This window comes from Podarcis tiliguerta (genome assembly GCF_965153285.1).
Source record: "Podarcis tiliguerta genome assembly, chromosome: 1".
Taxonomy (NCBI): Eukaryota; Metazoa; Chordata; class Lepidosauria; order Squamata; family Lacertidae; genus Podarcis; species Podarcis tiliguerta.
In genome coordinates, this window is record NC_139534.1 from 113,145,402 (window position 1) to 113,168,359 (window position 22,958).

At 45.3% G+C, this 22,958-nt stretch overlaps 1 protein-coding gene across 3 annotated transcripts in view; it reads left to right on the forward strand.

Moving 5' to 3' along the window:
• Nucleotides 1–8,270: 8,270 nt before the first annotated feature.
• Nucleotides 8,271–22,958, forward strand: part of RIN3 (Ras and Rab interactor 3) — a 72,661-nt gene continuing 57,973 nt past the window's right edge. For 2 of the 3 annotated variants that reach the window (XR_014509843.1, XM_083435006.1), the window contains exon 1: nt 8,278–9,173. Coding sequence is in view for 2 of the 3 variants with exons in the window: in XM_083435006.1 (XP_083291132.1) it covers nt 9,142–9,173 (32 nt within the window). In the remaining variant the exon portion in view is untranslated. Of the gene's footprint in view, nt 9,174–22,958 lie in introns of all 3 variants that reach the window. The other variant, XM_083435008.1, reaches the window with a different exon arrangement.

Below are 22,958 nucleotides of genomic sequence, written 5' to 3' on the forward strand. Positions count from 1 at the left end.
ATAGTGCTGCTCAGAGAATGGAAAGTGACAACTTTGTAAACTGTAAATTACACAGAATCTATTTATCATGTTATTTATTTTTTCAATGACTGTGACCTTATGCACTGTGAATGCTTTTGTGATATGGGGGTTCTTTGTACAGATCTGTATGTCATTATAAAGAAAATTCCAAACGTGATAATTTGTTACATAATATTGGCATGACCTTTGATTATTTTTATCGTGAAAAGGAGGGGGGAAACAATAGTTAATATGAAATGAAGATTTATATTTAAAATAAACCTAGCAGTCAGTATTGTAAGGCACTATATATATATGTATAACAACACATGTACACTGTCAATAAAATATATAAGGATAACAAGAGAGTGGCAGTGATGTTTTCCCCAGGAAAAGTGTGTCCAGGCATCAGGAATGAACACTCTCCTATTTAGGGCTGCATTCAAGTTGTAACTTGTTCCTTATATGTGCTCTAAATTGTGTTTCACGGATTCCTACAAAAGCTGGAAATAATTTTGAAGACAGCTGCAAGACTGTTAAAGGGTTACATGGAAAATATTCCTATATGCAAAGCTGTTTTCAACATGAAGAACAAGAAATTGGCAGCAGCCTTTCCTGCTACTTGCCACCTCACCCTTTTAGCTGGAGGTGTTGCGATTGAACCATAGACCTTCTGCATTCAGAGCACATGCTCTACCACTGAGCTGTGCCCTCCTCCCCTTTACAATCTAGGGCTGAGGTTCCCAGTGTGGCACTCTTGTGCCATCACAACACCCTCTGACCCCCAGCTTGTTGCATTTAAATGCAAGAACTGGGCATTTCAGTAAGAAGAAAGCAAACTGTTGTTACTTTTGTTTAATTGCTCACCACATCCCAAAATAAAGATGCTCGTCGTCGCATGAGATCAGAGTGAGGGATATCAGACTGGGAGCAGAGGAAGAGGTGACTACCACCCCCTACCCTGTGCCACCAAACTTCTTGGGAAAGCACAACTTTGACATGCAGGGCTGAGAAGCGACAAAACCACCTTCTCTGTTGATGCTGGAGCTGAAAGGAGCCCCAACAGAAATGCAAGGGATCTGGAGAGATGGTCCATAGATTCTTAAATAGGCTGGATTGCATGACATAATAAGCCACTAGGTCAGCCGAGCAAAATATAAATTCAGGACATTCTTCACACAGGTGTGTGTGTGTGTCAGAGAAGGGAGAGGGGGAGTTAGAGATCCTGCCTTTTATTTCTGCTTGGGGAAAGGGTAGCATTTGTGTGTACACTGATCATAAAAGGCTCTGTATTGAGAGACAGCCCCATTCCAATGTGCAAAATCACTCAGCCAACAGTTTGACTCAGCAGGCTTCACTGGCCAGTTATGTAATGTGGGTTTGTGCTATAACGGGCTTGTAATCTGCAGATTAACAGTACAGGAGCCCACAACAGCTCATCCAGCGTCCTTATGCAGCCTGCAGATGATATATAGCAGCTCACAGACAGAGGGGGTGGGGAAGCATTACGATTACGCAATCCGCACATCAGTTGAGGGCACTTTAGTAAAAGCCAATCTTGTCCTATCTTTTCCCTTTGGCACTTGTTAAAGTTCATGAACGTTACTGAAACTCGTCATTTGGAAAGAGATTGTGCAAAAATGTTTTTTTAAATAGATATGCTATGCATGGTGGGTAAAAAAATGCCCACCATTGCACTGTGCAAGTGAAGAATTAACTCGTTTTCTCTACTTCTCAAGCTAGTTTACGGATAATCTTAAAACAATTGAAGCAATAAAAAGTAGCCCTGAAAAATCACATCAAATTAGAAAATAAAAGCCAATAGACACAGAATTAAAAGCAATACAGATGGTATTTAAAGCCAGGGGGAGGGGAGATAAAAACAAAAACAAAAAACCTTTGCTGGGTGCCAAAGAGCGGATGCTGTCAGTTCATTCAAAGTCTGATGAATGTACAAATTGCTTGTGTGTGTTGTACACATACACCAGGCGACACATATTAAACCCAGCTCACCTGCATGCACACAGATACACACACGCACACCATTTTAGACCTCATGATTACAGAGAAAAACTGAGGAAAGTGACAGGTGGCTTGTTAAATTGCAAGAGGCAAGAGAAACTGAATAATAATATAATATAATAATAATATATATCTTTATTGTCATTGCCCCCTTCGGGGACAACGAAATTACTTGACTGCTCCATAAAAACACTAATTAAACAATACAGTATGATGCAGCAAGGGATATTAGTTGACTTTCAAAGTCCGGGCTTCCCATTCAGGGCCGAGATCGCTCTGGAGAAGAAGCTGTTCTTAAGATGGCTCGTTCTTGTCTTCATCATCCTGTATCTCCGTCCCAACGGCAAAAGCTCGAAGAGACAGTGACCAGGATGCGATGGATCTTTTACTATGTCCAGTGCCTTCCTATGGCACCTTGTGGTATAAATCTGCTCTAAGGTGGAGAGTGGGCAGCCAACAATGCTCTCTGCTGCCTTAACAACCCTGCACAACCCCATCCTGTCCTGGGTAGTACAGCTTCTGTACCACACACATAAGCCATAAGTGAGCACGCTCTCAATGGCACAGTGATAGAAGGCAAGCAGCAGTTTCTGCGGAAGATGGTTTTTCCTTAGTATTCTCAAAAAGTACAGTCTCTGCTGCGCCTTCTTCACAAGCCCCCTTGTGTTGACACTCCAGGACAGAATAAAACTCTTGCTAGGTTTTTTTTTTATTAGCAATAAGACGAAGTGCAGCCACTCTTCTGAAGCCTGGTGGAATCAGTTGGAAGTGTGGAAGGCAAGCAAATCTATGCAAATATGCCTTGGTTGTGATCCAAACTTGCACGCAACTAGTTTCATGCATACAAAGGGACCGTGTGGTTGCACTTCTTGAACAGCAGCCCCTGCCATTCATGTCATATGTCCAAACCTCTTCTGAAAGTGAGAGAGAAGAGCTGGCTGTGCCATTAAGCTTCAGCTGCCCTCCTGGATGTTGCTGAGACGGACAGCAGAACCGGACCAGAGTCTGGTGATGCAGTCCCCCTGAAATGCCACCAGAGTGCTGGAGCCACTCTCTGATTGTAAACCAAGTCAGATAGCCACAGAAGAAGAAGGAACAGCATTTCAGGAGGGAGAACAAAAGGAGCAGTTTTTGAGGGAGTTAGGGCTTGATTTAAGGGGACAGATAGGGAGTAGGATGGGATTTGACTGAGGTAGAACTGGTTCTGAGTTGTTAAACATCCACACTGAGGAAACTGTCCATAGCAAGAAGACAGAGCCCCGAAGCTTGGATAGGGGGACTGTGTTGAGGGATTTTGAAAGGTAGGGTGCAGGTGGCGCTGTGGTCTAAACTACTGAGCCTCTTGGGCTTGCCGATCAGAAGGTCGGTGGTTTAAATCCGATCAAAGGTGGTGAACTCCAGTTGCTCTATCCTAGCTTCTGCCAACCTAGCAGTTGGAAAGCACACCAGTGCAAGTAGATAAATAGGTACCGCTGCGGCGGGAAGGTAAACAGCGTTTCTATGCGCTCTGGCACTGCATACACCAGAAGCAGTTGAGCCATGCTAGCCACATGACCTGGAAAGCTATCTGTGGACACATGCAGGTTCCCTTGTCCTGAAGCAAGATGAGTGCCACACCCCATAGTCACCTTTAACTGGACTTAACCATCCAGGGGTCCTTTACCTTTACCTTTTACCTCTGGGAAAGGTATACAGACAGGAGTTTTCTAGGAGGATTGTGACTGAACGGGGAGAGGTAGAACCTGTGGGGATACAGGCTACCTGGGTCTCAGTATAGCCAGGAGGGGAGAGTTCTTCTATGTACAGAAGACTCCTGAATCAGTAACAAGGGGTGAGATGATGCCCTGGGTCTGTTATACCATTTGGAATACCTCAGATGTGGGATTGCTTAAAGAGTGTGTAACTGAGGGAAAGTGCCCCTCACTCATGAACCAAGCTATTAATCGGTGAAGGAAGCTGTATGGTCTTAAAAGTATTTAACTGTATTTAACTAAGTAACAGAAACTGAAGTATAACAACTGATTTTGAGTAAAGAGAGGTAAAGAGAAGCTGTGACTGTAACACTCTGTTTAACCCTGAGTCATCTTATAGTTAGTTAAAGTAAATAAGTTAACTTCTACCTGAAAGACCGCATTTCCTGACCACCTTGTTTCATAATCCCCCCCTTTTTTTGTTTAAGAAACTTTTCCTGTTTGTTTGAACATTTTCTGACTGAGACTATAATCATTTAAGTTTTCTCTCACAAAAGTCCCCCACTAGACATCCCATGGTAAATTTGTTCACTGTTCAATGTTCAATGGTGCACTTTGAGGTGTGTGCACTACAGTGGTACCTCGGGTTACATATGCTTCAGGTTACGGACTCAACCAACCCAGAAATATTACCTTGGGTTAAGAACTTTGCTTCAGGATGAGAACAGAAATTGTGCAGCGGCGGCACAGCGGCAACAGGAGGCCCCATTAGCTAAAGTGGTGCTTCAGGTTAAGAACAGTTTCAGGTTAAGAACAGACCTTCAGAACGAATTAAGTTCATAACCCGAGGTACCACTGTATATTGAATAGGGGGCCGCAATATTCATTGGTGATAAGCGGTTGGATCCGCTACAGTTGCCTCCTGGCTGTCCCCTTAATGCTCTTGAAGACACTTACATTAGTTCTTTACACCCAGGCCCTCGTATATTCAGAACAGGACAGGCCTTTTCTTGCCACAGAATTCAAATTCTGTTTGTGTGTGTGTGCTGCTCAGTGTCTCATACTCAGGCTGCGAAGGTGGGAGAAATTTGGCTCAGTCCACATTTTAAAGCAAGCACACCCAATTTCCACTTCCCCAAACCATACACAAACTGAAACCCAGATATCCTTTGAAATTCACACTTCTTCAAATTTTGTGATGCCCTTTGCCAGTCAAATAACTGAAATATACTCAGAGTCGCAAAGTGATTTCATGCTCTTTATTCAGCTCATAGTAGTGAGGAGGAATGAGTGAATGTCCCCTCAAAGTATCTGCTTTATATACATTATTTACACAATGGGCTGCACATGATTGGCTAATTCTGGAATTCTACTGTAAGCCAATCAGGTTGTGGATTCACTTATATCTGGAGCATGATTGGGTGGTTCCTGCCAACCAATCATACTGCTGCATTGTTCTAGGACCAATCAGACTGCTGCATTCTGAATCCTATTGTTCTAGGACCAATCAGACTGCTGCATTTTGGATCCTATTGTTCTAGGACCAATCAGACTGCTGCAGTTTGGATCCTATTCAACTCAGTACATAACAATAACATATACAAAAATGTGTGTGTTAGGGGAAAGTGTGTGTAAAAATGCAAGGGCAACGCGTTGGAGGCGAGTCAGGCGACACTGCAATGTGGCCACAGAGGTGCCAGCGGTGGGGCAATTGTCTGGAGAAGCGTTTCCCCCCCACATCAAAAAAGGTGTTGTTTTCTCCCTAAAAAAAAGCTGAATAACTTTGGCTCCCCCCTTAAAAAAGCACAACAACTTAGGGTTGCCTGTCAAAAAAAGTGGGAGTTCCTGCACCTTTTTTTCCTAGAAAATAAGCATTGGTCTCAGACTGTCTGTAATTCCATGGATGATCTTGAGGCTGCATTCCATTGAGGGGTCAAACTCTGCAATCAGATCATTTGTGTGCTTTTATGACTTGGAAGAGTTGAGAAAATTTCTGCAGGTTCCAGCTTGCTGGTTCATGCTCGCCACCCTCACCCTCACGCTCCCATTCTGAGTTTGATCCAGCCATTTCCTGCAGCTCTTCAGCAGTCAGTACCTGTTGGTCCTCAATTGGTGTTGTGTACTGAGTTGAATAGGATCCAAAAAGCAGTAGTCTGATTGGTCCTAGAACAATAGGATTCAGAATGCAGCAGTCTGATTGGTCCTAGAAGAATGCAGCAGTATGAGTGGTCCGCAGGAGCCACCCAATCCAGCTCCAGGTGGAAGTGAATCTGCAACCTGATTGGCCTACAGGAGAATCCCAGAATTAGCCAATCACATGCGAAACATTGTGTAAATAATGTATATAAAGCAGATATTTTGGGGAAACTTTCATTCCTCACTACTATGAGCTGAATAAAGGTAAAGGTACCCCTGCCCGTACGGGCCAGTCTTGACAGACTCTAGGGTTGTGTGCCCATCTCACTCAAGAGGCCGGGGGCCAGCGCTGTCCGGAGACACTTCCAGGTCACGTGGCCAGCGTGACATCGCTGCTCTGGCGAGCCAGAACCACACACGGAAACACTGTTTTCCTTCCCGCTAGTAAGCGGTCCCTATTTATCTACTTGCACCCGAGAGTGCTTTCGAACTGCTAGGTTGGCAGCCGCTGGGACTGAACAACGGGAGCGCACCCCGCCGCGGGGATTCGAACCTCCGACCTTTCGATCGGCAAGCCCTAGGCGCTGAGGCTTTTACCCACAGCGCCACCCGCGTCCCAAGAGCTGAATAAAGAGCTTGAATTCCACACTCGACTCCGAGTATATTTCAATTGGCAATTCCATTTCTTCCTGGATGGGCTCAACAAAGCCATCACTGCACTCTAATGAAGGCTGCTGGCCATTTTTTCCTGCTCTCCCCCCCCCCCCATATGTGCCATTTTCTTGCCATTTTCTCTCCCCACCCCCAGCCCCAGTGCATGCCATTTTTGCATCTTCTTTCCCCCTTGGTTGTGAGTTACCTGCACAATGGTACCTTGGGTTACAGATGCTTCGGGTTACAGACTCCGCTAACCCAGAAATAATACCTCGGGTTAAGAACTTTGCTTCAGGATGAGAACAGAAATCTCACAGCGGCAGTGGGAGGCCCCATTAGCTAAAGTGGTACCTCAGGTTAAGAACAGTTTCAGGATAAGAACGGACCTCCGGAATGAATTAAGTACTTAACCCGAGGTACCACTGTATTCAGTGTGTCAGGTAAGAGTAGCAGAAGTCAGGCAAATGCACACACACACACTCTAGTTAACAACTGCAATTGCTGAGGCATTCCCTCCATTGCACCAAGATCCAGCTCCATGACCTGCTGAATGTGAAGGACCTCAGATAACAGAAAGTAAAGGTGGTCGGGGGGGGGGGAGCCTACATCAACCAGGTGCCCTCCAGGTGCTGTTGGACTCCAATTAACATTAACCTCAGCCAAGGTGGCCAGTGGTGAGGGATGATGGGCATTGTAGTCCAACAATGGCTAAAGGGTGCTAGGTTGAGGAAGGTTGTTTTTGAACCATAACCGAATGTTGATGCTGAAGTTAAAATAGCAGAAGGCTTGACACAGCTGGATTGAGAAATCATTAAGGGCTGGTTGGTTGGTTGGTTGGTTGAGGGAGGGAGGTCAATAGCATGAAACATGCATTGGGGAAGCAACCTATGGTGATTTTAATCTGATGCTGCTACAGGTTTCTGTGTGGCTAATGTGATATTATTATTATTATTAGTATTATTATTATTATTAGAATGGCCTTAATTGTATCTGGGTTAGAATATCACTGTTTCGTCTTTGTTTAAGCCGCATAATTTATTGTCTAGCTTCCTACCAAGGATATGAAAAGCAAAGCAATACAAAACTCAGTCTCAGATGATGGACTAAAATGCAAAATTTGGTATGAGTGCATAAATCTGCAAATTAATATGCAATATGTATAAACGGAAATATACAACTTTATTCTCTTCACAATCAATCAAATGTTCAAAGTGTCATCATTTGAAGCGTGCTGGGATATAATTGTACCAGAATCTCAGCTGGTATGACCAGCCTATTGCGATAAAAGCCAAGTGGGATATTTACAACTGAAGAAGACCCTTTTGGGGTTGAAATGTGTTTGGTTCGCAATAATATTAATAGTCACGTGACCCCAGGCTTTTTGAAGAGCTATTTACATTCTAGTTTAAAGATAAAGAGCCCTCAGGAGAGAGATATATTCAGTGGCCTTCAAGTTCCCCACACGCAGTAACACAGGGAGAGTAGAAAAGACCTGGCCACAGTCTTCTCTGATGCAACGTATCTTTCTTTCTAAAGGATTTCAAAGCATTGCCACTATTTCATCTATATGTGTAAATTAGCATATGTAAGCATTCTGCAAATCTATCATGGACTCATAGAATTGTAGAGTTGGAAGGGACCATGTGGATCATCAATTCTAGTCCAACCCCCTGAAATGCAGGGTTTTTGCGCAAACCCACCACCTTGAGATTAAGAGCCTCATGCTCCACCAACTGAGCTCTGCTACTTGCCCTCTTTTTTCCCCCTGGCCGTGCATAAGCCATGTACCCTACCACAGGTAGAGAGCAGGCGTGCTCTGTGATTTTTAACTGGCAACAAATATATATATTAGGGCACTAATTCATGGAGTAGCAAGCCCAGAAGGACCTATTACTGCAGCGTTGTCAGAAAGTTGCGCCTCTCCCTGGCTTCTCGGGCCTCCATTCTCGCACGTCCTATGTAAACAGCGCGAAGGTTTCCAGACTCCATCTGGTTCCAGTTACTCACTCAAAACACAAATACACATGCCTCAGGAATTTGCAGATGGACACCACTGTACTACTGCCGCATGAAATGCTTCGCAGAGTTCACGGCCCCCGCCTCTCCTCCAGATGTACCTGCGGGGCTGAGGAAACAGTCCGAGGCGAGCCAGGTACGAAGCCGGCAGTGAGGCGCGAGAGCGCAGGCCCGGCTTCCTAACTCTCTGAGCTAAAGTTCATGACTAAAAATGGGTTTGTAGGGCGGTGAGGGGGGGGGGGTGGGAAGGAAGAAGAAGAAGAAATAAAACACCCTTGACCACCAAGGACAGCCTCTTCCTGAGAGCCCCTGTTCACACAAATACAGGAAGTAGAAAAGTAGCTCAATGCAGAAACACCACTTGGAAAGGGATTCTCATTTCGGAGTCGACAGTGTTTTGGAACTACTGTGGTGAAAGCTCGGCTATCCTTCGCGTTGAATCCACCATCATTTGTACACATATATATTAGTTTTTTTATTTTATTTGCCGAGCCGGTGTGGGGGAGAAGGAGAAGGGCGTGGACGCTTTTTTGTGAGGAAATGCCAAGGTATAGCTTTCTTCACAAGGGAGACCTCAAACGGTTCTGAAGCGAGAAGCGCCTCCGCGCGCTTTGCTGAGAGGATGACAACATCGCTGGGAAACCGGGCAGCTGGGTGAGTCCTGAAACTTTTAGCGGCGGTACTTTTCCCCTCCTGAAGTAAAACAGCCGCTCTCTTTCCACTCTCCCTCTTTGAGAAGAAACTCCTTCCCTCCCTTAAATCCGCTTGCAGGCTGCACGGGAAGCTATCAGCTGTGCCGCCACAATCACGATAATTCACAGCCTTTTTCCTTGGGTGAATGCTAATAATTGCCTCTTTGAAACAACAGGAGCTTTTCTTTTCTTTTTGCACGGGGTGCTGTGGGGGGAGAAGGAAATGAAAATACTCTGAGGAGCAGAGGGGAGGGGAGAACGAGCTGTTTCCATGCTGCCTGTCGTGCGTATCTGGAAACATGGCAAATCTTTTCCATAAATCCTGAGGGGCAACAGGCTTCGATTTTTCCCCCAGCTGTGTCACACAGATGTGGCTGAAAAGGGGGGAGCTTTCTTTTTTCTTTTTGGCTTGCTCTGCTGCTGTCCCTTTATCAGCATCTCAGAACATGCAGATTAAAACAGGTGATGTTTTATCCACCATGTCAGCTCCATGGTAGTAGTAATAATAATAAGCTCAGGGTGTCTAACACCAGTAAAATTAGAATAAAAACATAATAGAAAAAGACACAATTTAAAATACAGGTTAAAATGCAATTTAAAATGCAGCCTCATTTTAAAAGTAGCCCATAAATCAAAACCGTAAGGGGAGGGAAACAGAAGGGTCAGACTGAGTCCAAACCAAAGGCCAGGCGGAACAGCTCTGTCTTGCAGGCCCTGCGGAAAGATGTCAAGTCCGCAAGATAAGCTTCACCTGTTTCTGCATGCCAGGCTGCCAGACATTTTGCTGCCTGAGAGGGACAATATGGTGCCGCCTCCTATTCCATGTGCAAAGCCTGACTGGGCTGGCGATCAAACCTTCCTTCTACATTGGCAACAGGACAGCATCTTTTTCTGTACCTGTAGGAGGAGGGCCTATAGGGGCAAGCACCCCAAAACAAGGAGCTTACTACCCCCCCCACTTGCCCACCCACATTTCCGAACTCCTGTCATTAACACATGCTGTTATTTTCTCTCTCTCACTCACCTATAAATATACTTTGCCCCTTCTGTGCCCACCCTGAATTTATTCCCCTGGTGGTGCCACTGCCAGGGTAGACCACACAACATACAACACACATCAACACCTCACAACTCCTATCCACCCTTCAGCATCTGCCACCCGAGGCAGCTGCCTCACTCTGCCTAATGATAGGAACAAGACAAACTGGCAACCCTAAAGAACAATTCCATACAGCATGATGCTGAGAGACAGAGAAACGTGTGGTCCAGGAAATATAGACAGATATAACAATGTAAGAGTTGCTACTCTGCATGGAAACATAGATTTTGATCTCCTGAAATATGTTATGCTCCATTTGAATGAGGGAGAAAGCAGTTACCTGTTGGTTAATATCACCCACTCAACACATCCAGTCCCCTCCAGAGCAGTTTGGGCAACTCCTTAAAAAATGTATGTGAGTTGTTTTCACTAGATGAATCATGAATATATATATATATATATATATGCAAATAAACATACAAGTGCCACATTAAGGAGGAAAGCCTGCTGGATACATTGCAGCATGGGCAAAGCTGAGGCTGGACATGCATGTATCTAGGACAGCTTGGAAGGCCATGCTCACGCCATGGGTGAAGAACCTGCTGTGAGTGCCCTTAAAGTCATGGGTAACTTTTTACCTCCCCAGGACATTTTGGGTAACTCCCTTTGCTTAATTCTGGGGTTCTAGGGCTGGCCCAGCTGAGTTTTCCTCCATGGGTTTTGCTGTAGTGGAACAAAAGCAGTGCAGACCCTGCTGTTGTGCAGCTTGTTTTTCTGTGCTCCTTGTAAGAGGTGCCCCAGCAGGAAAGGCCTTTACCTGGAATCCTTCCCACATAGTGTGATTCTGCCAAGACAACAGCACAGGAAGCTACTGTCTGTGTATGTTTTAAAAGGCAGAGATCCAGGGATTTTTCAATATCCTGAATGAGTTAAGAATAAAAATCCAGTTCTCATAATCACAGAGACATCTACTGAATGGTGCCGCATAAAAAAGTGGGGAGGCAGAGTAGAGGCAATGTACATTTCTCGGTGAACAAGAGAGAGAAATAACAGCATATGGGTTAAAGAGAGAATTGCACGCAGATGAAGGTGATTGACAGTGGGGGAAGGACTCTGTGTGAGAAGCAGGGAAGGGGGCATCTCCCAGGGAAAGAGGCTGGGGGAAGAAAGGGGTGCTCCCAGGTGAGAGCTGGGAGGGTTGCACCTTTTTCTGTATGGTATAAAAGTGAAGATATTTTTATTCATCTGTCCCCTCCCTCCCTCCCTCCCTTTTGTGTGTAGATTAGTTTTTTTATTATGTTATGAAAAGTCTTAATAAAACTATCAATAACAAAAGAAAAATAACAGCATATGCAAACGATAGTAGTTCAGAAACGGGGAGGCAAGTGGTGGGGGCAAACTCATTGACTGGGGGGGGCACTTGCTCCCTGCCCCACTCTGGTCCTGCCTATGATACAGTCAAGATCTACACCATGCCCTTATTGTCTCCCCATACAGCACCCATCAGTGCCAATCATCAGAGATGATGTGAGTTGCAGGCGAAAACATCTAGAGTGCACTTGATTGAGGAAGGCTGCCGTGCATATAAGCAGAGGTGGCCTTTCCCATTTCGCAGGGGAATTGCTGCCTCCTGGCCCCATTCATCACACTCCACTTCTGCTGCCACACCCTGGTTCTTGCAGATCTTGGTGGGAGCTAAGATGCTCTTCCAAGTGTTTGCTGCTCATTTGGCTGCTTTGCCCGGAGCAGGAAAGATGAGCAGCAACACCATGCGCCAGATTGCCTCCCTCTCAGTGGCCGAAGTGGCAGGGTGAGTGGAGCATCGCCTCTCAGACTTCTGCCACCCGAGGCAGGCACTTCACCCTGCATCACAGGCGGGCCGGTTCCTGCTTCAAGCAGGAGGTACCTGCAGCAAATGGACTTACTAGCCAATTCCATGCTCTGTGTTGGCAATTTTCCTCCAAAGCCTAGGGCAGTTATTGGGAAACAAGATGTGTGAGGGATTATTGAAGGAGGTGGGTGGCTGGACTGATCATACATCCCTCCAAGAAGCTGGTTATACCCCTCCAAAAAGTAACTCAGGATGGTTCCATATGCCAGCTTTTCCCACTGCATGTAGATGTGTTTGTAATCATAGCAATCTGCGATCCACATGGCGTTTGGATACTCAGGGAGAGTCAGATGCACAAACAGCTCAGTAACCACAGTTATAGCGTGCAGAACTGGAGTGAGTAAGGAAGCATGTGTTCTGGAGAAAAAGGGGAAAAAGTGAGTCTCAAAATAGATTTCTTTTTTTATAATCAGATTTTTGAAAGCCAACCTTGGGGTTTTGTTTTTTTTAGGGATCTTGACTCATGATTTTGTGACCAGGCCATGATTATTACATGACCCCCATGAGATCCTGTACAGTCTGAAAGCATTTAATTTATATGATTTGCTTCAATGGGGCTAGGATGCTCGGTTTATTGCTATAAGAGTTATTAAATGAGGAGACACTGCTTGTGAACAAAGACAGCTTTGGGGTGTCATGTAAGGCAGATTCACACATTGCATTAAATGAGTGTAGAGCCTGTTCTCCTGTATAACAATACTGTGGTTGAGCTGTACAAATCAACAAATGTATACTCTTTCACACAAATATTTTTACAGGCAAGCGCCTACCTATGTTCAGTGTAACAAGTGGACAAGTCTATCCTATACATCAGTCTGCATTTATTTCTGTCAAACCCCCTGACAGTGAACCTAAAAGTTGTTCCTTTTTTCCTACTAATGACAATCAAGGGAAGATGATGTCACTGTTCAAAATCTTGGTTAACCATGTGGAAAAACATGTCATGCCAGCCCTTACAAGGATCTCTTATCTTTTGTACACACCCTGGATTGCTATTTCCCCTGCAAAGGGGAAATATCCAGATATAGCATGGCTAAGCTCACAGGGGGAAAGCCTGTGCTGACAGAGAAAGAACGGAAACAAATTCTTATGCTTGAGATATCAGGATAAACTGCACTTCCTGGCTTCACTTAGCAACACAGAACACAAAAAGTGAGATTATTGCAACAGACAATATATTCTTGCAATGAGCAAGAGTCTTTCCCTTATGAAATTTTTTAGTTCCCCTTCTCCAGAAATGTCAGCTCAGCTTGCATGAGGGAGAGGGCAAAAAAAGGGAAGAAAATATAGCTCCAAGGCCTGCTCTTGGAAATCGAATGGCAAAGAATGAATTCACAGCAGGACAGTGTACACACCATACATTAAAATGAACCCCTTGAATCCTGAGAACCGTAGTTTACTCACCACACCACAAAGCTAAAATTCCCCAGCACCCTTAACAAACCACAATCGCCAGGATTCTTGGGGTGTGCGGGCTTTGAACATATGGTGTCTACACAGCTTAATATGTTATTGTGTACAAAGAACATTTGTCATGGCTGCTTTTTATGGTAGGTTGTATTCAATGTTCTTTTCAATGGTTCTTCTCTGAGTATGACTAACATTGGTGACAACCCAATAACTGTAGCAATGTTATCAATGCAGGTAAAATTGTTACCCCACCACCACCTTTTTTTAACGCAAAGGGATAATTCTTAGGCCATACGCAGCACTATCCCAAGTATGTTTACTCAGAAGTAAATGAGACTTTGGTGGCTTCCAGACTGTCACTACCTCCGGGTGGGATTCAATAACATATCAGCAAATTCAGGTTGCACAGTTCTATTGGATTGGGAGGTCTTGCACAACAGCTCCCCCTTCCCCAAAGATCAGACTTTTTGCTTTAAGGAAAGTGGTGGGGAAATCCACTGGGAAGTGTGGATAACACTTGCTTTGATGCAGCAGAAACCTCCCTCAAACAAACTGGAACAAATGCACATTAAATGGCCAACTTTGTCTAATCTCCCTACAGATAAATCAGGAAGAATGATCAATAAATTGGTTGTCTGGAAGTGCCCCAAGTCTTAGTGGTGGAGAATCTTCCTTGTATGCAGAAGGTCCCAGGTTCAGTCCTCAGCTTCTCCAGAAAGGGCTAGGACTATTCCTGCATTGCAGGGGGCTGGACTAAATGACCCTTTGGGTCCCTTCCAGCTCTACGATTCTATGATACCAAGTATGTTTGTACACCAATAATGACATAGGCTGCAATCCTGCACAAAGATTGAATGAGGCTCATTGATTTCAATGGTTTTAAGCAACCTTAGTGTAAAGTGTGCAGCACATCTCTCTCTCTCTCTCTCTCTCTCTCTCTCTCTCTCTCTCACACACACACACACACAATTTACCCACATGCATGTGATGATTACACATAACTGCTGATGGTTTCATCATAGGGTAGACAGGTGGTATGATACATTTTTACCTGGGTGTGCAAATTAATTCCACTGTCTCATCTCTGCCCACTGGTCTTTCTTGTCATGCTTCAGACGCTGCAGATTTCACCAGAAATGACAGTGCGAAGAGTATGTACAGTGTAGGAGAAATTTCCATTTTCAATCATTTCCAATTAAGCCCACACTGCATGTTTGAGGCTATGCACCAGATTCACCACTGTTAATGTTCCAGACCCCGAGGGACAATTTGCCGTTTGTTCTTTGGCTTGTTGTATCTGGAAAGAAGCCACATGTTAGCAAATCAAACGTTTTGGTCTCAGTCTGGAGCGATTTTATTTTACTTTACTTCCCAGACTGTACATGCAGTGTCGGGAATATATTAATGCTGACAGAAACAAAGCTAGCTTCGGGAATTCTGCCAAACATGTTTGTCTAATGTAACATAACATGGGCACGAAAAATGTACAGGGAACTTTTCCACATCTCTTAGCCCGGTAGAGTTGGCCATTGATGCATCTCTAAAAAAAGAAGAGAGTCAGATTTGCCCAAAAGAAATAGCTGCTATGATTTTAAACAGGAATATAGAAAGCCAACCCCAATTGCCTGTCTAGCTCAGTATTGTCTACACTGGCAGGCAGCAGCTCTCCATCGTTTCAGGCAAGGGAGTCCCTCCCAGCCCTACACGGAGGTGCCAGGGGTTGATCCTGGGACCTTCTGTGTGCAAAGCTGTGAAAAGATGGTGCTCAAGTCAAAAGAAGCAGGATGTCCTTGGTCTAGATCCAACGCTCTCAAGACTGTATGATGGGCAACTCACTTCCACCATGGGGCATAGTTTGATAAACACCAACCTTGGAAGAATAACATCAGAGCATCAGCATGGAAAACTGGTTCCCCTTTCTAAGCTAAAGACTGGTTTCAAATGATGGGTTTGTAACACAATGGTAGAGCACATACATTGTATGCAGAATGTACCAGGTTTGATTCCTGGCATCACTCGGTAGCCTGGCAAAAGACTCCTGTCTGAAATCCTATAAAGCCACTGCCAGTCAGTTACTTAGCTGCTTCATAGCCAGTGGTCTGAGTTGGCAGTGTCCCATGTTTCTATGACATGTTACATCCCTGTTAAGATGAAGGATTCTAGTTCAATAAATCTTGATTCAGCCAAGGGTTTTGTGCATGAATTCAACATAATAATGTAAAACGAGCCCCGTTGGAACAAACCAGAGGCCCGTCTAGTCCAGCATCTTGTTCTCACAATGACCTGCTTCTTCTTCTTTGGTGATCACTCGTAGTCAAATAACATTGTCTTCCATAAACACTGTTTCAAAAGTGAGTCCGTAAGTGACTGTGGAGGCCATTTCTGGATCCACACAACCTTTCACAGTGGAGAGATAGGTTTCCAAGTGGGAGTTGATCACGGTGAGGGTTTGCCTAGCGTGCCTTCCTCTTAATGCGTTTCTCCGTTGCCTCCTGAGTTCGTGCATCTTCAAAGCCCACGGCACCACTGGTAAAAGCTGTTCTCCAATTGGAGCACCTGCAGGCCAGTGTTTCCCAGTTGTCTGTGTTTTTTTAGATTTGCCTTGAGAGAGTCTTTGAACCTCTTTTGTTGACCACCAGTATTATGCTTACCATTTTTATGTTCGGAATAGAATAGTTGCTTTGGAAGATGATAGTCAGGCATCCGCACAACATGACCAGTCCAATGAAACCAGAGACACACAAGCTGGACCTGAGCACAACAGCTCTCTCTCCACCTCTGATTTGCAGCAACTGGTATTCAGAGGCACACTGCCTCCATCATGAACAGCGCCCTCTGACTACCTTATCTCCCATGAATTTCTCTGTCTGGAACATATTGCCAATTATAATATGAGAGATAATAGATTCACTCTGTTGCAAGCTAGATGCGAACCAGGCCAGTCAAGTACAAAGGCGTTTTAAAGCAAGCACATTTTGCTAGCTTGTTTCCATTGCATGTGGTTTCTACATAGCTGACATAAGAGGAAGGGAAGTTGTTGTGGTCAAACACAGTGTCTGGCCTGAATTCTAGGTAACTAGCATGCAGCGTTCATCAGCCACTGCTGCCACAGCCGCAAGCACACTTCCTTTGTCCAGCTTCTGTACAGACTGCAAGCTCCTTGTGTTAAATTCAGAGGCATGATAAGTAATGATGTTTGGTTCAGTGTTTGCACTCATCCTTTGAGTCGATAAGATGCATTTGCAGAGAGCTGAAGGTGGCAGCCGCCTGGTTTATTTTGTCCCATGTTCACCTATGATCAAAGACCTTCCCTGGGTTTCGAAAGAACTACAAAATCTGTAAGGGGAGACAATAGTGGGATGAGTGTGCACACCAGGCTCCTGGCTCCCTTTGTCATACCATCTTCAGCTCAGATTGGCAGCTTTAGTGTATCTCTTAGCAGAGATAGGGCAAAATCTGGGCGGTCAGGAATCTGGAGCAACCTGCTTGCCAGGACAAACGCAGCCGGGGAAGTAATGAGTCGTAGGTGGACTCGGGGAAATAATCTAATGCAGGGGTAAGGAAACTTCTTAAGCCTGAGGGCCACATTCCATTCTGGGAAACCTTCCAAGGGCCATATACTAATGGTGAATGGAGCCAGATACAAAAGTGAGTCAACGACAACAACACCCTAATGCAAATTTTAACCTTTGTACAGTTGGCTGAGGGACGTGGGTGGCACTGTGGGTTAAACCACAGAGCCTAGGACTTGCCAATCAGAAAGTCAGTGGTTCGAATCCCCGCAACGGGGTGAGCTCCCGTTGCTCGGTCCCTGCTCCTGCCAACCTAGCAGTTCAAAAGCACATCAAAGTGCAAGTAGATAATTAGGTACCGCTCTGGCGGGAAGGTAAACGGCATTTCCGTGCGCTGCTCTGGTTTCGCCAGAAGCGGCTTAGTCATGCTGGCCACATGACCCAGAAGCTGTACGCCAGCTCCCTCGGCCAATAAAGCGAGATGAGCGCCGCAACCCCGGAGTTGGTCACGACTGGACCTAATGGTCAGGGGTCCCTTTACCTTTATATTTGGCTAGTTTCTACACACACTCACTTGCCTCGATCCTGACAGGCAAGAGGCATTATCAGAACTCAATGACAGATTCCAGGCAGGCACCAAACCAGGACCAGTGAGGAGAGTGGGCTGGAGGGGGGGGGTGATATCCGGGGTGAGTTCAGACAGCCAGATAGAAAGGCTTGGAGGGTCATATTTGCAGGTAATCTTGCGCCCTGCACTAGGCCAACATTTGGCACCTCACAAATGGATCTTCTCAGTTATGGAGCTTTTCAATTTTGCACCTCATCAGCTCAGTGCCCTTTGCAGAGGTACTGCCTGCACTGCCCTAAATCCGGTGCTGATATTTGGCCCCTGGGACCTCAAGCTTCCCAGCCGTCATCTAGACTTAACAGCTTATAAGAACAGGGGTGTACCTCGGGATTGGTCAAGTTGGCCTCTGCCAAGGGCACAGACCCAGGGGAGAGCCTCTCATTTTAGCTCGGAGTAACTGGGAGCTCATCTGTCCATACACATGCTATTAGAAGTATTCGCCGGCAGAGCAGGAAAGGAGATGAAAAGCAAACTTTTTGAGTTTCTGGTCCATAGGCAGGAAGGTGCTAAAACATCTCCTTGCCAAATAATAATAATAATAATAATAATAATAATTTATTTGTACCCCACCCATCTGACTGGGTTGCCACAGCCACCCTGGGCAGCTAGTATTGGCTACCTGATACGTTGGAGACTCTGTCACAGTGAATTAACTGTGTACTCTTCCCTTAAATACGGCCCAATCTCAAGGCCACCACTGCCCTCTCTTCCTGGGATAAGCATTGTGCTGTTTTCAGCAGCATCACACCACCACACCCATTTCGCTAACTCAGAATCTGGGACCTGGCCCAGCCTCACGCACCACCAGTTTGGCAATAAATCCAAACAATTTCCCATCTGTTAAGTCAGTGCAATGTGGTGAGCAGTTTCTGTTTTCCTTGAGTGCGAGGGACACATTCTTTGGAGATGACTCTTCCAAAGCCCTCTCTAAAGGAAAACAGAAACTGCTCACCACATTGCATTGACTTAACAGATGGGAAGTTGCCTGGGGAGGGGTCATTGCTATACAAATTGCCTAGAAACTGCTCATATAGTAGCAACATGCTGCAAGTACAGTTTATAGAGCCTTGCAAGTGGTAAACTGCAGTTTGCTCCCTGCACTTCTCCTGTGGGACACTCGCCTACTTTGCCCGGAGAGGAACTTATATGTGTGGATTTCCCCTTTTGCGCTACATTTGATGGTGGTGGGAGGATCCTTCTCACCCACCTGCTTTACTCATTCTCTCGTGCTGCCTGTACTTAGTGAGAAGCAGCCTTTATCTCTGTTTAATGAAGTGCTGATCGCTCATTGTCACAAGGGATAATACTCAGGCGGTTGTCCCAAAACATGTGTCCAATGTGAGCAATGCTTTACAAGAGTTTGTTGAAATATATAGATTTCTCTTTGCTTCAGGCAGCCTATGATGATTTGGAAATAAAAATGCAAAGAGCTATGAAGGAGGCAACCCCTTGAAGTAGCAGCTTGCAATTACTTCAGATAGGTGACATGACAGCTCAGTTGGTAGCGTGTGAGACTCTTAATTCCAGGATCGTAGGATCGAGCCCCATGTTGAACAAAAAATTCCTGCTTTGCAGGGGGTTGGACTTAGATGACCCTCATGGTCCCTTCCAACTCTACAATTCTATGAGAGCCAGTGTGGTGTAGTGGTTAAGAGCAGTAGACTCGTAATCTGGTGAAGTGGGTTCGCGTCTCCACTCCTCCACATGCAGCTGCTGGGTGGCCTTGGGCTAGTCACACTCCTTGAAGTCTCTCAGCCCCACTCACCTCACAGGGTGTTTGTTGTGGGGAAGGAAGAGAAAGGAGAATGTTAGCCGCTTTGAGACTCCTTAGGGTAGTGATAAAGAGGGATATCAAATCCAAACTCTTCTTCTTCTTATGATTCCATGACCCAGCATGCCTTAAGCCAGTGGCTCCCAAACACACACACCCCCACACACACCATGAACCATTTGAAAATTGCTGAGGGTCTTGGCAGACCATGTAATGATTTATTTCCTGCCTGTTGTAGAAGCCTTCATCTGCCCCAGGTGCAACAAAACATGTCTCTCCTGCATCAGTTTCTATAGCCACAGCAGGAGCTAAAACCTTCCAACAGCTTGACTTCACCCCCAAAGGTGCATTGTCTCCCGAGACAGACGGATGCCAACCATAGTTATTGTAATTCTTTAGAATTCAAATCGTAACAGAAAAAAAATCTAATACAAAAGAAATAGAAGAAGCAATAAAAAAAATAAAAATCAACATGCATATTCAATGTGATGGATATGCCATCTCCAATCACAAATCCATAGGCAGAACACCTAAATGAAGCCTGTGGTCCATGGACCAGGGGTTTGGAAACTTCTGCTTTCAGCCTCTTTAATGGGAGTAGTGCTAGCTCCATGTTTTTGAGGGAAACCAGAGAAAGATGTACGTGGGAGGTGGAATATGTGATCCTGTGGCCCTCTCCCGATGCCTGGACCCTTATTTAATGTTTACATCTGCTTCAGGCCTTGGAGGTGGAAACACATCTCATAGACTTCAGAACAGCTTTGCTGGCTGGGGCTGATGGGAGTTGTGGTACAAAATATTTGGAAGGCACCAGGTTTGTGGAGGTTGAGTTAGAAGGAGGAGGACGAGTCGCACATCCCATTCTACTTAGGGACAAGCAACATACTAAAAGCCCTTTGTAATAATGCACAATGGAAAGTACTTTTTCAAAAACCCTCCAGTGAATTCAGGGACCATCGCTCAGCCGTTGTTGGCATCCGCCTGTCTCAGGAGATAATGGAAAAGTGCGCCTTTGGGGGTGAAGTCAGACTGTTGGAGAGTTATAGCACCTGCTGTGGCTGCAGTGACTGATACAGGAAAGAGATATTTTGTTGCAGCTGGGGCAGATGAAGGCATCTGGTTTTGCTGCTACAGGTGCACCATGGCATTTATTCTGTGTTCCTCCCAGCTGTCATTCTTCCTCTGGTTACTGCTGCAGATACTTGACCTGACTGCCTGTCTTCAGGCCCAGCAGCAAAACATATGAACTGTATGCAGAAGGTCCCAGATCTGATTCTTGGCATCTCCATGCTGTACCAGGTCATGAAAAAGCCCTCATCCTGAGACAGTGGAGAGCTACTGCCAATCAGAATAGATCAGAGTACAGTAGTCTTTGTTGCTCCTGATTTGGTTGCACTGTAGTACAATTAGGCCCCTCCAGCTGGAAATCTAGAGCCAAGTGAGGATTCCCAGGTAAGATCCTCTATTGTGTGGGCAGGTAATCCCTCCCCTACCTGGCCTAGTATTGTATTGGCTATTGATGCAAAACTACCCTCCTTGCCTGCCCATTTAGCAACCATGTGTTTACTTCAAAACTCTATGCAATTTCTAGCAGTCTCCACCTAATTCTAAAAGAGCAGTAAGTTTGGCCCCATGAGGTGTTACCTCTTGCTCAGATCAATAAGCCTTCACGAGAGGGTATTACGTCTATCAGAAATATTGTTCTGACACATGCGCTTTTGGCACAAACTAGCCTGCCCTAAATTATGCCTGCCCAGGCACTCAGTGTTTTCAGTCTGAAGGTTAATCTGTCATTCTCTTTCTTACATGAGTTGCTTGTGACAGCTGATGCCTTTTGCCATCTCAGAGGCACACAGATTGGCAATCACTGCACAGCCACCAACCGTGGCCTGGCTTTAAACAGATGCTGCAAAATCTCACCTCTAAAGTATTATTTTCTTCACGGTATGCTGACCTCATAATAGCATCCCCGTTTCAAATCAAGATGCATTTTCAGAATTTCAGCCATTTGATATTGTGACATTAGTAATTCCAGCAAAAGATAGAATAAAATTTGACTTTCTCTTCTTTTCCAAACACCTCTTTACACAACTCTCTCTTCTCTCTCTGTCAGCATGCTGCAGCTGATGGGAGTTGTAGTTCAAAAGATTTGGATGGCACCTGGTTGGCAAAAGCTGCTCTATAAATCATAGAATCATAGAGTTGGAATAGACCACAAGGGCCATCGAGTCCAACCCCCTGCCAAGCAGGAAACACCATCAGAGCACTCCTGACATATGGTTGTCAAGCCTCTCCTTAAAGACCTCCAAAGAAGGAGACTCCACCACACTCCTTGGCAGCAAATTCCACTGTCGAACAGCTCTTACTGTCAGGAAGTTCTTCCTAATGTTTAGGTGGAATCTTCTTTCTTGTAGTTTGGATCCATTGCTCCGTGTCCGCTTCTCTGGAGCAGCAGAAAACAACCTTTCTCCCTCCTCTATGTGACATCCTTTTATATATTTGAACATGGCTATCATATCACCCCTTAACCTCCTCTTCTCCAGGCTATAAAAGCAACACTATAGAGTGTTGCTTTTGAATTGTATTGATGAGAACCCACTTCCCTCCCCTCTCTGTACTTCAGGGGCTTTTCACAGTCTGCATTGAGCTTTTTGTTTCCAGCAGAAACAGGGAACAGGGTGATGACACAGGCAACAGGGAACTGAAAATAAATATCACCTTATTTGCAAATATCACCTCCTTTGCAAAGATTCTCAGGGACTACCCCACTCATTCTTCAGGGGGGAAATAAGTAGTAAGGCATGAGTAGGAGGAGCCATAGTTGCCTCACTGCCCACTGTTAGGGATCGGCTGTGAACAGAGGTGAGTCACAAGCTGAGAATCATGAGACAAGTCAGTGGCTAGAAGAACTAATTAGCCAAGCAGGACCAAAGGGCAAGCCAGGAGTGGGAACTAAAGAGCAAGTCAGGTCTGGAGGACAAATCAGCTCTTTAGATTACAGTGGTATCTCGGGTCACAGACGCTTCAGGTTACAGATGCTTCAGGTTACAGACTCCGCTAACCCAGAAATAGTACCTAGGGTTAAGAACTTTGCTTCAGGATGAGAACAGAAATTGTGCTCTGGGGGTGCTGGGGCAGCGGGAGGCCCCATTAGCTAAAGTGCTAAAGTGGTTAAGAACAGTTTCAGGTTAAGAACGGACCTCCAGGACAAATGAAGTTCTTAACCCGAGGTACCACTGTACTGCAGTGCGTTAAAACAGGTCAAGCAGCAGAAGCCCAGAGAAGCGGTGCTGGCAGTGGCACTCGTTTCCAGTGAGATCTTGCCAAAATCTCGTGAGATCTCACAGAACACACAGGATATTGCTAGATCTCATTGGAAGCTGCTTTCAGTGCTTCAGGGGTGCTGCTGCACAACACAAATAACAGGATGCTCCAGCCTTGACATTAAACACAAGGCTGCCTTTGAAGATGGTTCAGAGTTGGTGCAAATTTCAGT